This window comes from Hydractinia symbiolongicarpus, chromosome 13, assembly GCF_029227915.1.
Source record: "Hydractinia symbiolongicarpus strain clone_291-10 chromosome 13, HSymV2.1, whole genome shotgun sequence".
Lineage (NCBI taxonomy): Eukaryota > Metazoa > Cnidaria > Hydrozoa > Anthoathecata > Hydractiniidae > Hydractinia > Hydractinia symbiolongicarpus.
The window spans coordinates 20,436,056-20,451,927 of NC_079887.1; the positions used below are offsets into that span (position 1 = coordinate 20,436,056).

At 31.1% G+C, this 15,872-nt stretch overlaps 1 protein-coding gene across 3 annotated transcripts in view; it reads left to right on the top strand.

The window, feature by feature from the left end:
* The window catches only part of LOC130624263 (GATOR complex protein DEPDC5-like), a 41,801-nt gene that overhangs the window by 10,582 nt on the left and 15,347 nt on the right, over positions 1-15,872 (top strand). For all 3 annotated transcript variants that reach the window (XM_057439836.1, XM_057439837.1, XM_057439835.1), the window contains 10 exons: positions 4,463-4,752; positions 5,056-5,272; positions 6,196-6,474; positions 8,874-9,008; positions 9,800-10,012; positions 10,490-10,780; positions 11,096-11,313; positions 11,764-11,920; positions 12,497-12,792; positions 13,301-13,506. In XM_057439836.1, the coding sequence (XP_057295819.1) occupies positions 4,463-4,752; positions 5,056-5,272; positions 6,196-6,474; positions 8,874-9,008; positions 9,800-10,012; positions 10,490-10,780; positions 11,096-11,313; positions 11,764-11,920; positions 12,497-12,792; positions 13,301-13,506 (2,302 nt within the window). The remainder of the gene's footprint in view (positions 1-4,462; positions 4,753-5,055; positions 5,273-6,195; positions 6,475-8,873; positions 9,009-9,799; positions 10,013-10,489; positions 10,781-11,095; positions 11,314-11,763; positions 11,921-12,496; positions 12,793-13,300; positions 13,507-15,872) is intronic.

Here is a 15,872-nt window from a genome sequence, read left to right on the forward strand (position 1 = left end):
TGTTGCTGAGATGGCAAGTTAAAAAGGTGCTGGAAACAAGGTTGACTGGAAGTTACATGAAATATGGAATAATTTAAATTATTCCATATGTTAAAGTGAAGATTTGTTTTGTTTACATGTGAAGCCGTCCTGTTTGTTCTTGTTTTCTGTATAATTAGGTTGTATCTCCCGTGGGTTTTTAATTTATATAAAATATTCAAAATTGTTTCTCACTGCAAGAGTTCCACCGATGAAAAATAGTGCACCAAAGAAATGGGTTTTCCGAGCAAGAAGGCTTTGACTGTAGTAAGTCTGATCATTAATTCTGAGTGCTCTAAATGCTCCAAGTGAAATGCTCATGGAAGAGTTAATCCATATTCGACTCTAACTTTCACCCAAATATGTAAAAAAAGTGGTGAATGAAGCATTTGGTGCATCCAGATCTGAATTTTAAGTACGAAAGAAATAGCTACTAATAATCAACCTTATTTTAGGTAGTTAAGTTTACTTAACTTTAGTTAATTGCCAAACAACGTGGACTGGCATTAGTACGATAGCGCGTAGTTGTGTTTGCCATCTTAGTTTCACAGGCCTTGACTCCAATCTTCACTTGATCGTTCGGCTCTTTTAGTCACGGTCTCGCTCCACGATTCCTCTTTTGTTTTTTTAATCTTAAGCTGTGCTTGTTGGCAGTTTGTTAGAACCTGTCTTTGTTGACAGTTTGTTTAGAACCTGTCTTTGTTGACAGTTTGTTTTACTTATATTGATTCACAGTTTGTTTACGTGGTCCTTGTTGACCATACTACATTTACGAGAAACTGTCTTAGACAGTTTGTTGTGGTATTCATTGACCTCTGTTACAATTAGATACAGTACACACATATCCTCCGAGGTCCCTTATATCCGCCAAACTTGCAGTTTTGTTGTTGTTTTTTCCCTGCGCGTTGTCAGCAATTAATGATTAAATAGTGAACATTCAAAAACTTGTGCCAACAGATTTTGTCTACTAATTTTTTAATTTTTTTAAATAATGGGAAAAAATAATCAATCATAGCCTCTGTGTAAAAATTGGATATAATCTCCATTATAATACTCTTTGTCTGTCTGTTTGTAAGCTACCAAGTTTTTCTTTAAAAAGTAGGGGACTTTCACCGCTATAGTCACAGGAAAATCTTTGTAACGGTAGCCATTTTAAAGGTCCCTTTGTGACGCTGTGTATTTCAAAGATATTAGTTTTCTATACATTTAGGATTTAGGGAATGTTAAGGAAGTTTGGAATCTTTCAATTTTAAGATTTTGAATATAACATACAATGTAGCTATGTTGAATTTTTTTTGTAGAACTGTAAAAGCATAAAATTATGGAACGCTTTTTTGGAATTGTTGAGGCTGACTCTAAAAAGGTTGCTCCATTTAAATCTACTCCCCTTGAGTACTAAAACCGAGTTTTTGAATTTATATAAAAAAGTTCTACAATAGTATCTAAACAATTAATTTTAAACAAAGAAACAGACACTGTTGAATAGTACTATAATATTAATATTTTAGTTTTCCTCAATAAAATCCTTATATATTTATGTTTAATCCACTTTGTTAAATTTTTGGTACGTTTGCCTAATTGGAATGATATTGAAATATGTGAGACAAAGTATAATATTAAATTTTAGGTATGTTTACTTACTTGGAATGATGTTAACTATGTGAGACAAAGCATACAAGGATTAGAAAATTAGACCCCGTCTTCAAGTTGGGGTTTTATTTTTTACAAAACGACTAATTTTTTCGATTATCTTAATGTTTTTTTAATGTTTTTTTATTTGCAATGTTGTTTAAATTTAACTTTTGTTGAAACAAAGAAAAACTTTTAGATACAGTATTTAGCTTGATTTAAACCAATACTTCTATACAATGTCTTTTAGTTTTAAAAAAGAACCTTATAGAGCGAAAAAGGTTCTCATAATTTCCCTCCTTCCCTTAAGTTAAAAAGTTGAACTCTCCCTCACCCCCTTGGATAAAAAGTCTTCAATACTTGAAATGATTTTTATTGTGCAATATAACATAATACTTCTTTTCCTCATCGTATTCTAGACAAAGAATGGTAATATGGATTAAAAAACAAAAGGAGTTAAGAAAAAAGCAAAATAAGCCAAAGAGAGCTCTTAAACAAATCAGGGGGTGATTCTAATTATGTTTAAAGGTGTTCCAACCATCGAGTAGTACAGTATCTTTCAGTTTCATCAATCTTTGTCACTTTTTCGCAATGGGATTACTTAAATTTACGCAATTAATCATGCTTTTATGTACTCCCAAGTCGAATAATTATGGATGGTTAAAAGTTGAAAAGAAGGTTGGTTTCATTGTAAGAATTTAGTTGTACATAGAGACTGATTATGTAAATAGTTTTTACGAAAAGCTTCTCTCATATTTTAATCCTTTTTATTTTCTGCCGTCTATGCTTGGTATTTCAATTTATTTTTATTTCACAGTTCAGCAATTCAGAAGCTACTGATTTTCAAGTGGTTGTTTTGACAAAGCTGTTTTAAAAACTGCGTTATATGCATTGCATGCAGCCTAAACAGTAACAAAGATTGAAAGTAATGCCGATTAAATGATGTTAAGAAAATGGGCACATTTACCTCCCGCAAAAATCCCAAAAAGCTTCTTTTTTTAAAAACAAAAGAATAGAAACTGACGATCGCTACGAAAAAAACATGTCTTACTAAAAAACTTAATCGGTGTTTTCTTTTCTTTTTCTTATGATTTGTGTTGTGTTGGAAATTGGTAAAATGTTCTGCTATTTAATATAAAAATGTACAAAACATTATTTGGTTGTGTTGTGTGGATATAAGTACAATAATAATGAAATAAAAAGAAATAAGAATCTTCGACCGCGTTGACTAGCTAAAAAGGCAATATTTTATGGAACTTTATTTCCTGGAGATCTCTTTCAAAAGAACTATATGTGAAGTGCAGAAAAAATATAAAAACTTTGATCGCTTAGTAGATCACCTGCACGACGTATTTTTTTAAGTGTTTGAGTTCTTTTTTTTCAAAGACGGATTCTGTGAAAACTAACTTCTTTACACTTCTCTGATTGATTGGTACATCCAATTGCAGAACAACTAATCATTTCTTAAAGATTTAAAGGTAAAGTACATACAAAAACAAGCAATTTTAAGTAAACTATAAGTTTAACATGAATGTTCTCTCCGCTCGCTCAAACTTTCTGCACGATGTGATGTCATTATTTATAATCAGGTCCAGTCCTAAATAAAATAAATAAAATTGTTTATAAGAAAAAAATCGAATATGCGAAGGCTAAATTCTAAATAAGGAAAACAAGTGAAGTAAGCTGTTTTTTATTTCTTATGCTTTTTCGAGTACGTATAAAAGTAAAAAGAAAAAAAAAATTTCATTGGGGTTCCCCTTTAAGCCGTTTATCATCAAAGGGTAAGATCATCTTGTAAGTCAAGCGTCCTGCTTTTGTTAAAGCATTCTTACTGAAAAAGAAAAATATGTTTTTATACTAAATTAAAAAATAATCATTAATCTGTAAATTTTTCAGTTACACCACAACAAATTCCATGTATAAGTAATGAAATGATACTGACAAATTCTTATGCTAAAATGCTTATAGCTAGCAAACATATAGCCAGGATAGCTAGCAAGCATATAGCCAGCTGTAGCTATACATTTTAACTAAAAACTTTTGTTTTTATGATGCAGAAAAAAACAGAAGAGTTTTCCTGTATAATAATGTCTCAACATTTTGACTAGCTTTAAAGAACTTTACAAACATTAAAACTAATATTGTAGTAATACAAAAGCTTTTTTTTTAAATCTTATTTTTTGCAGCTTAGCTAAAAAAGATAAGGTCTTTTTGCTTGCAATGACAAATTAATTTAAAACATTCTATTAACACCATGTGTTGTCCCTCCTGCACGAATTATTTAGTTATCTTGCTATAATTAACCATTTTTTACCAATTAAATATAATTTTAGTTAACTAACTTTAAGCCAATTTTTACAGTTTGGAGAGAACAACATTTGCTTTTTGTTTACACTGGAATAAGAAATATTTTAGAATTTTGAATCAAGTGAAATGCATAATTTAAAAAAAACTTGAATCCAGTATAAAACCTTTCTGAAGACCACCACCATCACCAGAAAAAACAGTAAACCAAATTACTCTACTCCATATGTGTGATTTTAAAAAAATTCAAAATTGGTATATAACTTTACATTTAAAAACAAAATGTTTCATATAAAATATAAAAGAAAATTGTATATATATTTTTATGGTATATTGATTTATTTCCCCATGTCTTTGTCTAGTTCAGAAATTGACCTTGGTTGTAGAGCAATAAGTTTTTGTATGCTGATATTTGCAAATTTTGTTTGGTGAATACATTTTTTTTAAACAGAAGTTGAAATATGTGGCTTGAATGTTTTGTTTGTCACTTTTACTCAACTATCTATTTTAGGTTCGGTTAGTATTGAAACGTCCTTAGCAACTTCTTTTCAGTTACGACAATTCAATGATGTCATTGTCAACAAGGTTAACACAAATGATGTGACACTTGATATGTTAGAGCTTGTGTTTAAGGATCACTTTGTTACACGCAGTGATTGCTGGAGACTTCATCAGTCATTGATTGGATCGTGTGTTTATTATTGTAATAAAGTTACATTTGTTAATATGCGAGTGCACGTCAATGAGATGTGGATGAAGGGTGACAAAGTTGCATGCGGAGTCGTAGGTGATTCAACAAAGGTATTCACTTGTTTTCTTTTTCTAAAAGTTACAGTTCATACGACAAATCATTTTTTCTATTTGTGTGAAGATCAGTAATATAAACAGGATTATGTTATATCAAATATATCAAAGGTATTTCAGTAGCAATTTGTAAAAGTGTCAGTAGTACACAGTATTAATTCTGTCAATCAGAATTGTCAAGCTTTGTATTCCAACTAATCAGGTTTAAGCAAAGATTAAAAAGTATTTATTTGCATAATTTGTGTAGATGTGATACTTTAGATTGTTAACATTCAATTACTAAATCAAACTTTCTTTCAGATTGTGTATCGTTCCAAAAGTGCAAAATTCCATATATTTGTCCAAATGAGTTCGGAAATGTGGGATTTTGATTATTTTGGTGACTTGTATTTTGAGAAGGCCATCATGGGATTTCTTCAAGATTTGTTTAATAAATGGAAAGTGAAGGGGTTGGATTGTAACCATCAAGTTGTTATTGTTTTGTTTTCACGAACATACTATGATGTCAATTCGATTGGTATGTTTTTGCTAATGTAAAATCTCATTTTAAACAAATGAGATTTTACATAATTTGATCATAATTTTTTATTGGTCGTTTTTTTGTTTCTTTTTGTTCGTGGATTTCTAAATAACATTGGGGCAATCAAATGTAGCAATAAATCGTAAATAGCTATATCTTTCATTTAGTATTATATTGTAATATTATATTGTTTATCAAACAGTAAATGGAAAAAATTATGAAAAAAAAACACTTTTCAGAATAAATACACTCTAGATTTTTTCCAACTTTCAATACCATAAAAAAGAAGCTAATCAACTTTAATTTTTGTGCTTCCTTGAAAACTTTTACGAGAAATTAGCACAAATATCAGTCATATTTTCTTGCTTGCTTTGTTTGGAGTCCTGGAGCAAGTTATAATAAATAATATTAAGACGGAAAGGAATGCACAGTTGTTTATTAAAATTGAAAGTATTGATCTTTTCATGTTACTCATTGCAATTATCATTTCAATGCAGAAAAATTTTGTACCTTAAACCCCTAATTTCATTAAAAATTAAAACGTTGACATGTAGAAAAGGAAGTTAAAATTGAGAGAGTCGTTATACCAGTAGACGCTCGATCATCGTGTTTGGGATTCACAATTTAAAATGTCCCCCTCTTTTCTATCGCAAATAAATGCGCAACAAAGATTAACCTTGGAGCACGTATCGCACAAGTAAAATCCTTTGCATGTGCGTTTTACATTGCACGTGTTACTTAATCTACACGTGCGAATCATCGCACACCTACTTAAATATTCCTGAAAAAGACTGATTAAAATGGCAGTTTGTTTTAATTTTTTATTGCAAAATTACTTTAAAAGATAGAGTTTTTACTTTTTCAGTTGCATAGGTTCATATGTTGTTAAATATCGATCAGTAATTTTGCTTATTATTAAGATGAATTTTCAAAGGAAATGCAGAGGGAAGTCTCCTGTAGTCGTGATGGTCGATTTTACCAAGATTTTTACAAAATTATTCGCCAGTCAGAAAAACAAGATAACTTGCAGAACGTCATTCTTGATCTTAAACGCTCGTTTCACGGTTACCCACATTATGTTGGTTGTCAACAACCTCTCACAGATGACAGAAAGGATAAAGTGAGTCCTAAAGGACTTGGAAGAAATTCTAGAGCATCCGAAGGAAATTTATTGGAAGCTATAAATCTATCTCTCACTGGTGAGTAGAATGTTAAATTGGACACTATCAGTTATAAAATCTGTGATATTTGTAAAAACTGCCCAAAAGTGACTCTTGGGTAATTTTCATAAAAATCAACAAAATTGATATAAACTAATATAAAAATATATTTTATTTTTACTTCAGTTATTCCACTGATTTTGCTGATGACATGTCTGGTTAATGTAGCGTAAATTGTAACTAGATGGACATTTGGAACATTGAACAAAAAAATACAACGTATTGATAATGTTTCGGATGTTCATACAGCGCTATACTGAAGACTTAAATATGGGTGTATGAACACCCGAGACGTTGCCAATACGTTGTATTTCTTTTGTTAATGGTAATTCTCAAAAATTAGAATGATCTTAATAAAACTACAAGTGGGAATAGGAATAAAAATGTGATAGATTAAATTTAAAAAGTTTTTCTGTTTGATTCAAAGGAACACACTGTGTTAAATATAAAGAGACGCAGAAGCTGCATAAACTACTATCTCGCTATTAAAGAGGTGCAACTCAAATACATTCACAATGTTGACACACCCAATTCTGATGTTTAATTTACATTTAAGAAAACCAAAGTGGTGTATGCTACTTAGCCTGTGACCACAAACCATGTTACTAAGTTTTGAAGCTTTTTAAATGACTCTGGTAAGTTCCTAAAAGACATTTTGGACACTATAAAAAACTGAAGACGTCTAGATGTAGACACTAAATTTGCGCAAATTTAAAGCAGCTAAATGGGTCAACCAGCGATATTTTAAAAAAATAATTTTTTGAGGAAACAATTTCAAAAATGTGATAGTTAACAGTACACACGCTTTTTTTTAAGAATATGAAATACCAGAATATGAAAAACCCAGATTCTTATAAATGCGTGATACAATATAACCTAAATAAGCAAAGGGGCAGCGGTGGTTATCCAGACAAGTGTTAAGGGTTGCTAAAAAAGAGAATAGTGTACACCTACCTGCTTTTTCTTTTATAAAAACGTGCTTTATAAGAATACCAGGCTGGAATTTTTGGTTAAACACAATTGGTCTATTGTTTAAATAACAGAGAAATAAGAATAATGACCAGCTTGGTTAGAATTTTGATATTGTTATACATAAAGACATTTAAGACTTCATTGCACTCGGTCAATGACATGGATGTTGTGTTCAGTATTTTAAAGAAAAAAATAACAATTTGCGCTGGTGAAAAGTTAATCCACATGTGAAGAAATGTCTGTTTTCAGACACCGCAATCATTAATCAACGCGAACATAAATCCATGTTGTTGAGGTATATTTTTTTTACAATTGGTAAAAATACCTTTTGCAAAACCAAAGTAATGCTAACGTATACTTTCAAAAGCTTGAAATCTATTTCTGGAAACTTTTGCACCACAAGCAATAATATTTATCAAATTGATACGTCTTAAAATAAGTTCTGCATGTTAAATTGTTTCTGCGCTAATCTGCCCAAATTGTTGTTTCTGTTGTCTGCTTAACAGAAGCGTCATTTCTTTTTCATTTTGCACACAGCAACTTTATCGCATTTTAAAAATGCTGAGATGTGTGAATACGCAACTGGACAGTACTTAGAATGCTTTTCAATCCCCTATTTCTTTATGAAAAAATTTTTTTAGAGTTTTGCTTCGCTCAGAAACGAAAAAAAATTCTCTGCAAAAAAAAAAGTAATGTTTTGTATTGATTAACACCAGTCCAAAGGAGAAACGACTGAAAAAAATTAAAGGTTAGCAACTTCAATTAAGTATTAAATATTCACAAATTAGTTCTGTCACGATAGTCCAGTTGGTTAGCGCGTTGCACTTTGATGTTCCGCTGCGTTGCTGGTTTGAATCTCCCTAGAAGACGAATCTCCCTAAAATTTGTACATGAAAGCTTGTTGATGACATTGTAATCGACCATTTGGGACATAGTTGGTTATTAGTTAGTTGTTAGTTACGAGTTGAAAACCAATACTATCCTCGCAGGCAAGTTAGTAATTATCCTCTATCAACAACTTTTGCGAAAAACTCTTACTATGGCTGTTGTTTAGCTGGTGTGTGACATTCATTTTTTTTTTGAGGGAGAGTTATTACGAATGTGAAGAATGTCTTATTGACAAATTTTAAAAAATGCTGTACTTGAGTATGTATGCAGGATGAAATTTTTTTTTCAAGTCACCGAAATTATTTATTTATTTTTTATGAAATATTCGCTTTTTGTTATTTATTTGCATTTTTCTTTTACATTTTTTTTTACATTTTCAACAGTTATTTTTACTGAACACAAAGTTTTTGTAAGGCTGACTCAGTAAGTAAAATAAGGTTGGGGCAAATAGCAACTTTGTATGAAGGTTTTTACTTGTCACTGTGTCAAATTTCTATCCTTTACTTCCGTTTTTTTAGTCTTTGAGAAACATTACATTGATTGCAATCTTGAGGAAACTAATTGCACAACATTAATCATCACACCAAGTACAGGTGTGTTTGAAGTTGATGAAGAGTTGACCATACTAACACGCAACAGACTGATAGAAAATGGTATAGTTACATAATTTTTCTTTTCGTAATGTTATCCTATTTAACTTTTATTTTCCTGATTTATATCCTAAAATAAAGATAGAAAGTGATGTCAGGGTTACTGTTCCTACAGTGTTGTGGTTTAAAGAAAAAGCAACCAATGTTTATAAAAAATGTACTTCAAATTTTAAATTTTATATGATTCAAATTTATATATAAGCTCTAGATGAGATGGCAGTGTTTCTGCCTTCTATTGGGGCCAATGCACTATAAGGAATCTTTTGAATTTTAAGGGAACCGGTTATAAAAATGATGTTGGAAGAGCTTAAAAAGTTGGTGAACAAGTCTTCTAATGACTTAATAACTCAGGATCTGCAACTTGGTTTGCAATAAAATTTTCTGGGTAAGCTTGTATAGGCCCTATATGTTTCACAAAATTTGATTGCAAATTGACATCAGCAAAAAGTTAAGAGGCCTGGGACTATCAAACAAGTGTCATTTTGGCAAAACATTTTATGTTAATTAATTCACCTTCATAATATCTATGCATTGATAAAGTTTGAATGCACATCCCTTAACAGGTCTAAAATTACTGATGACAGAAAACTGATGACAGAAAACTATGCAGCATAATTAAATACAAAATTCTTTAAATGTAAATCTTTTGAGAACAAAAAGAGCTTTTTAAAGATACTCGTTAACTAACTTTTTTAAGCCCTATAATATAAGTTGAACATCATTTTATACATTGGGTTCCCTTAATTGTTGCGTATAAAGTTTCAAGTTTACGAAACTGTTTTTGCTTTTTTAAGGTGTGGGTATTGATTTGGTCTGTCTGGCAGAGCGTCCACTTCATGCAGTTCCACTATTAAAGTTTTTTCCTTCAAAAGATAGCCCTCAGCGGATGACTATGTACAATGTACCACAATGGATTAACTTAAGTTATTACTCAAAGACACAGGCAAGCACTTCTGTGTTTGTTCCTCGCATGCAAGTACCACCTCAACCACCTCTAAAAGAAATATGTAAGTCCTGTTATTTTTTATGCTGACTGGAAAAAACCTGACCCTAGATTAATAAATTCTGTTACTCAGACCTCTTCATGGAGTTGCTTTTTGTGATATAATTGAGTTGTTTTTCACTAAATAAAAGACTTTTTTTAAAGGAAAAATGTTTCCAGTAAGTGTACGAATGTATATGTTTCTAAAAAGAATTCAAAAATAAAAATTATTCTTAATATTAATCATGATTAAGCATTTTTTTTTGTCTATACCTAAAATATCAGAATTTCTCATTACTGTGGCAACATATCACAATTTGATAATTCATCCCAGATTTTGTGAAGAGTCTGATACTTAAATATTTGTATTAAGACAATATAAGAACCCCACTATACAGGGACTTTAATTCTGCACTCAGTATTTGCTAAGATTTTTCAGCTGTTTTTTATTTTTTATTTTTACTTCTATTGAAGTAATTATTTATTATGTTTTTGTCACTAGATTTGCAATGCAGTGCTGCTAATAACATTACCGATGCTGATTATGAAGCTTTTGATGCGAATGTGTTTGACTATTCCAAACCAAAGTCGAAAAGCCTTACACCGCATTTATCCACTCGTCAAACTACTTTACTAGAGTATGCAAGTGTTCAATCATCTCCAGAAGTTTCAAAGAGTGTTAGTAATCCAGTTTTGAAAAAGATGTCACTCCAAGAAAATGGTAATATCCATCAGTTGATTCGAAGCTTGAGTGATGATCCAGGGCGTATGGCAATTCATGGCTCTTTTGAGGGTATGTTTTATAATTTATAGACTCCTGGAATTTTAATTTAATAAGGCAACTTATAATAATTTGTGTTTACTATGTTTAATAAAACTGGATTATTATGACTTGCGTATAACTGTTATTTACTGATGTAGTAGAGCTGTACAAAAACTTATTTTGAGGTTGTTCCATTTTCTATCCTTTAGAAACTTGTTTGTGTAAAATAATAGCAATAAATGAACCTATTTAAAAACACTGTGTGTTTTACATAATTCGATATATAGGATATATTTTATTTCTGCATCAGTTTTAAACTGTTTTGAAACTTTAAAATATTTTTAGACCTAAAGTTCACAATGGGAAGTGACAAAGAAGATAATTCAAAGTTGAGCTCTGAACATTTACAAACACAAATGTCCGAACAGTCGGTGGTGAAGAACTTAACACTGAATCCTTTTAAACCACAATCGATGGCAGTTGCGATAACCTTGTTCAAATATAGATGGCTTCACCTCTTCCCAATGGGGATGAAAGGGAAAAAAATGCAATCTCAAACCAAAGTAAGCATAAACTGAACTAAAGTATACATGATATGAAAATACACTTATTCTTACTGGTACATTTTTATATTACTTTTTTTGAAAGTGTGTTGATAATGAAATTACAAATGTACACATGCAGAGTGCTTGTAGAATTTCTTGGGGTGTTTTGTGTTTTTTATGGTATACTAGAAACACTTAAAAAATGAAATTTGATAGTCATTCTTCTGTTTATTATCTTGTACCATGATCCGTGTTCTTGAAATGTGAAAATGTCCAGAAAGTGTTCTGGATTTTTAAATAATTTTGTTGGCTTAGATAAAGTGCTTTTTGTAATGCACAATATGTACTTTTTAAGCTAGATACCCAATCCCAGCAATAGCTTTGAAATTTTCATTGCATTTTTCCAATATAACCCACATCGGATTTTCTTTGAAGTTGTTAATGTAAAATTCTTTTTATTTTTTGTAGAGCTCAGTTCTTGATGTTGTAGATGCTCCCAGAAAAGCTTTCACAACATCAGAAAGTGATGTCGATAGTCACGAATCAGACATTGGTGCAGTCAGCAATAACAATTCACTTAGTAATGGCGTTGACAGTGTGTCAAGCAGTGTATCAAATGAAAAAGGTGGGTTTTTATTTTAATAAATCAAGAGCACATTCCACTAGAATGTGAGTAACTTGGTAAGCGAAAGGTTTTGTCACTAAATTATCAACTAAAAAATTATTTATATGTAATATCTTTCATATGTCAAATTATAGAAAAAGGCAACCTTTATGGCTTAGAGAGTAAATCGATTTATACGAGTATATCAGTTTTGCCCATAAAAAAGGTTAGGTCTGTCGCTCATTACACATCTAAATTGTTTCTACGAGTGTCCAGAGATAGTGTTTTTAATTTTTTTTGAATAGATGGAGTGTCCAGAGATAGTGTTTTTAATTTTTTTTTTTTTGAATAGATGGTTATATTCATTAAAAGTCGTGAAAAAATACTTTTTCAGTAGCAAGATTTTTTTACGCGTGCGATTTAGAGCTGAAAACAGCACATTAAATTCTATTTCAGATATGTGTGTTGAGGCGTAAGAGTGTGAGTGCGCATGCTAGAAACTATAGGTTATAGATTTATAGATTTAATTATAATTTTATATAAATGTAAAAATATATCTTATTTTCCAGCTGCAATAAAAAAAATTATTTTTTACAGAGAACATTAAAAGCAAAAGAAAACTGGCTGTGGAAGAAATAGATTGGATATCAAACGTGACTCAAGGTGTTGACTGGAAATCTCTATGCATGCCTGCATGTTTGCCTCTCACTTTAAATTACTTTCCAGATGAAACTAGTCTGAGAAGTGTTTATTTTGAGTACCACTACACAATGGTGATTGAAGACCTTCCTGATATTGAACTGGAAATCCAAAAAGAAGTTGGAAGATTTGACCGAAGTTTTTTGCCTCCCGATAAGAAATTTTTAGAGATGCTTTCACAAAGAATTGCACAGGTATACATACAAAAATTATGACCAAAATTTTGCATTATGTATAGAACTTGTATTTTCCTTTCATCTTGACCTGTACATATTCTTCTTTCTTAATGTAGGTACGGTTGATTTTTTGATTTTAAATAACATGGTATCACTGTAAAACTACTACTAATATAATATACATATTGCATACAAGTAATGAAATAATATTACTAAAATTATAGGTGTAATGATAATGCAATTCGGATTATAAAACCTCTGTTTTTAGGTGTGATCACAGACAGACAAAAAGTATTAAAATATTATAATATAATAATATTATTATAATAGATAATTTTCTTTTAAAAAGGATGTTACTTACAGCAAAAATATGTTTTTTGCGGTTTACACGGTTCATTTTCTTTTTTAACAATTTAATCTTTTAACTTTTAAACCTAGTAGTTCATAGTGGCTAGCTAATATTCAGCTTATTGACTATGCGTATTTTAAAAGATTACACAATAAATAATCACTTTTTTATATTTAGGGCTTTCAAGTTGTTACTAATCCTGACATTGTTCGCATCTTGAAGCTTGAAAATAGTGCATTGCAGTCCATGAAATTTGATCCAAAGAAAGATTATGTTCTTAGTATGGGGTTGACGATACATCACTTGAAATTGGTTGACACAGAAGTGCATGTGACTCGTTATTCATTGCATGAACCTGTGACAGCTAAACCGTTCTTATATAGGTAAGACTTTAGAAAGCAAAATACAACTAGTAAACATATGGTAGACAGCTGTTCTATATAATAAAAGTAGCTTGCTGATTTATTACAGTCAAACATTTCACAAAAAACTTCTTTAACATCTGATACTAAGTGTCTTAAGGTTGTGTCACACCTATGAAGTAGTTGCAAAGACATATACTTTGCGCTTGCATCATGATTTTTGTAGTGTGAGCATGTAATGCAAGGTGCGCAAGTGAAACAAATAGTAAAAAACAAAAAAAGCAGAAGGTATCATAACAACAAACATGGCAGATGAAAAATTTGCCCCAATTGTTAGAAAATATACAATTTTGTATGACAAAGCTGATAAAGACCACAAATATAAAAACAAAAGATTCCGAGCTTGGAATGATGTTGCATTTCTGTAGCTAATATACTTGAAACATGTTAGCATTTGAGCAGTTGTTTTGTTTTTATAAGGAAAACTGACGAGGTGGCTTTTAGAAATCTCAGAAATAAGTATGATTTAAACAACGCAAAATGAAAGAATCAATGCGAAGTGGTGCTGGAAAGGAGGATGATAAAGGAAAGATGATAAAAGAATAATGTCAGAAAGATTTCTTATTATTCGGGATGATGAACATCCACAAATTTTAAATCAGAGAATAGGGATGAACACAAGATAATGATAGCACAACTAAATGGCGATGATGAAAATAATATTGATGACAGCGCCTCCGTCGTATTATTGACAACTTCGAATGTGTCATGGGTTACCGTGAGAATTAAATATAGGAAGAGGTCAAGATAAAGCAAAGTTAATTAAATATTTTTTGTTGTAAAACAATTGTGTAAAACTTTAACTCTCTTCACAGAAACCCGTCTTGTAAGACTGGCAATTATTGTTATAAACAGGGAGCTTCTAAAAGCTAATCTCTGTAAGTTATTGGGTAACAGGAAGCTATTGACGAAACAAACAAAGAATTTGAACATTATTATTACATGATGTTCAAATTCTTGTTTGAACAATGACAAGAAGAATCCCGTTGTTTTCAATCAACAAATGTCATTTTCACAGCTTTCTCAAAATGATCGAAATGAGTATTTGCCTGGCAAGGTATTTTAGCAATACAATGCAGGACAAAGGCAATAATAATAATAAATTTAAAGTTTAATAATTTGCCAATATGTCACTGTAATATCTCTTCTCTACTGCGTAGGTGGTTCCACTACCATGGTACCGAGCCTTCCATTGAGTTTACGTAGGTTTTGATAGCATTTCATACTTCTATTGCTGATTGTGATACCCTAGATCCTCGTAATGAGAGAATATCACTTAAACGACGAAGAAAGTAGTGTAAACACAACACTGCTTTGGCTATGGAATCTGCTGCTACAATGAAATAATAAATATTCTCCACTGAGTACACATACAGAAGCTGTTCTCAATAATTCTTCTCACCCTGGATTTTCGATAGTTAAAGATTCCCTTATCTTGGGGTATATAACAATCCAATTAGTATGAATGACGATGCAAAGTAAATTGGTTGCCCGTGATAACAGCAAGAAACGCAAATGATGCTGTCAACATTTTCAACTATATTGTACGTAACATTTTTGATAGACACACTCCCTTTATTAACAAGCGTGTAAAGGGTCGTCCGTGCCTTTGGCTTGATAACAGTTTGAAACAGAAATTAAATGTTAGAGACAGGGTGTTAAGCAAAGCATGAAAATCTGGTAAACAAGAACACTGGAATTCTTATAAAAAACTGAGAAACAAGTGTAACAATTTGCTCAAGAAAACAAAAGCACAATATCACAAAAATATACTACATGAAAATCGACTTGATCCAAAAGGTTTTTGGAATTCTATAGACCAGATATTTCACAAAATCTTCAAAAGACAGCAACACTTCAAATAACAAAAATAACAATTGGACACTAGCTGAACGATTTGGTGAATTATACTATTCTGCAGTATAATAATAAATGTAAAACTCTTTTATTGAAAGACTTTATCTGGAATGCTCCACAAAGAAGAGAATGAGGACAAACAACATTTTTATCTTTAAATTGTTTCCAAGGTGTTTGAAAAAAACCTTCTGAAGTCATTGAAGAGGAAGAAGGCTAGTGGTTTAGATGAACTTCCACTAGGTATGCTGAAAGATTGTCACTAACATCTTATTCATCCGTTGCACCACATCATTAACATGTCATTACAGTCGGATATAGTACCATCCGGGTGGAAAAAGGCTAAAGTTGTGCCGATGTTTAAATCTGGTGATACAAACAGTACCGATAATTATCGCCATATTTCTGTACTGCAAACTTTATCGAAATTGTTAGAGAAGGCAGTACACAATCAAGTGTCCCATTACCTTGGA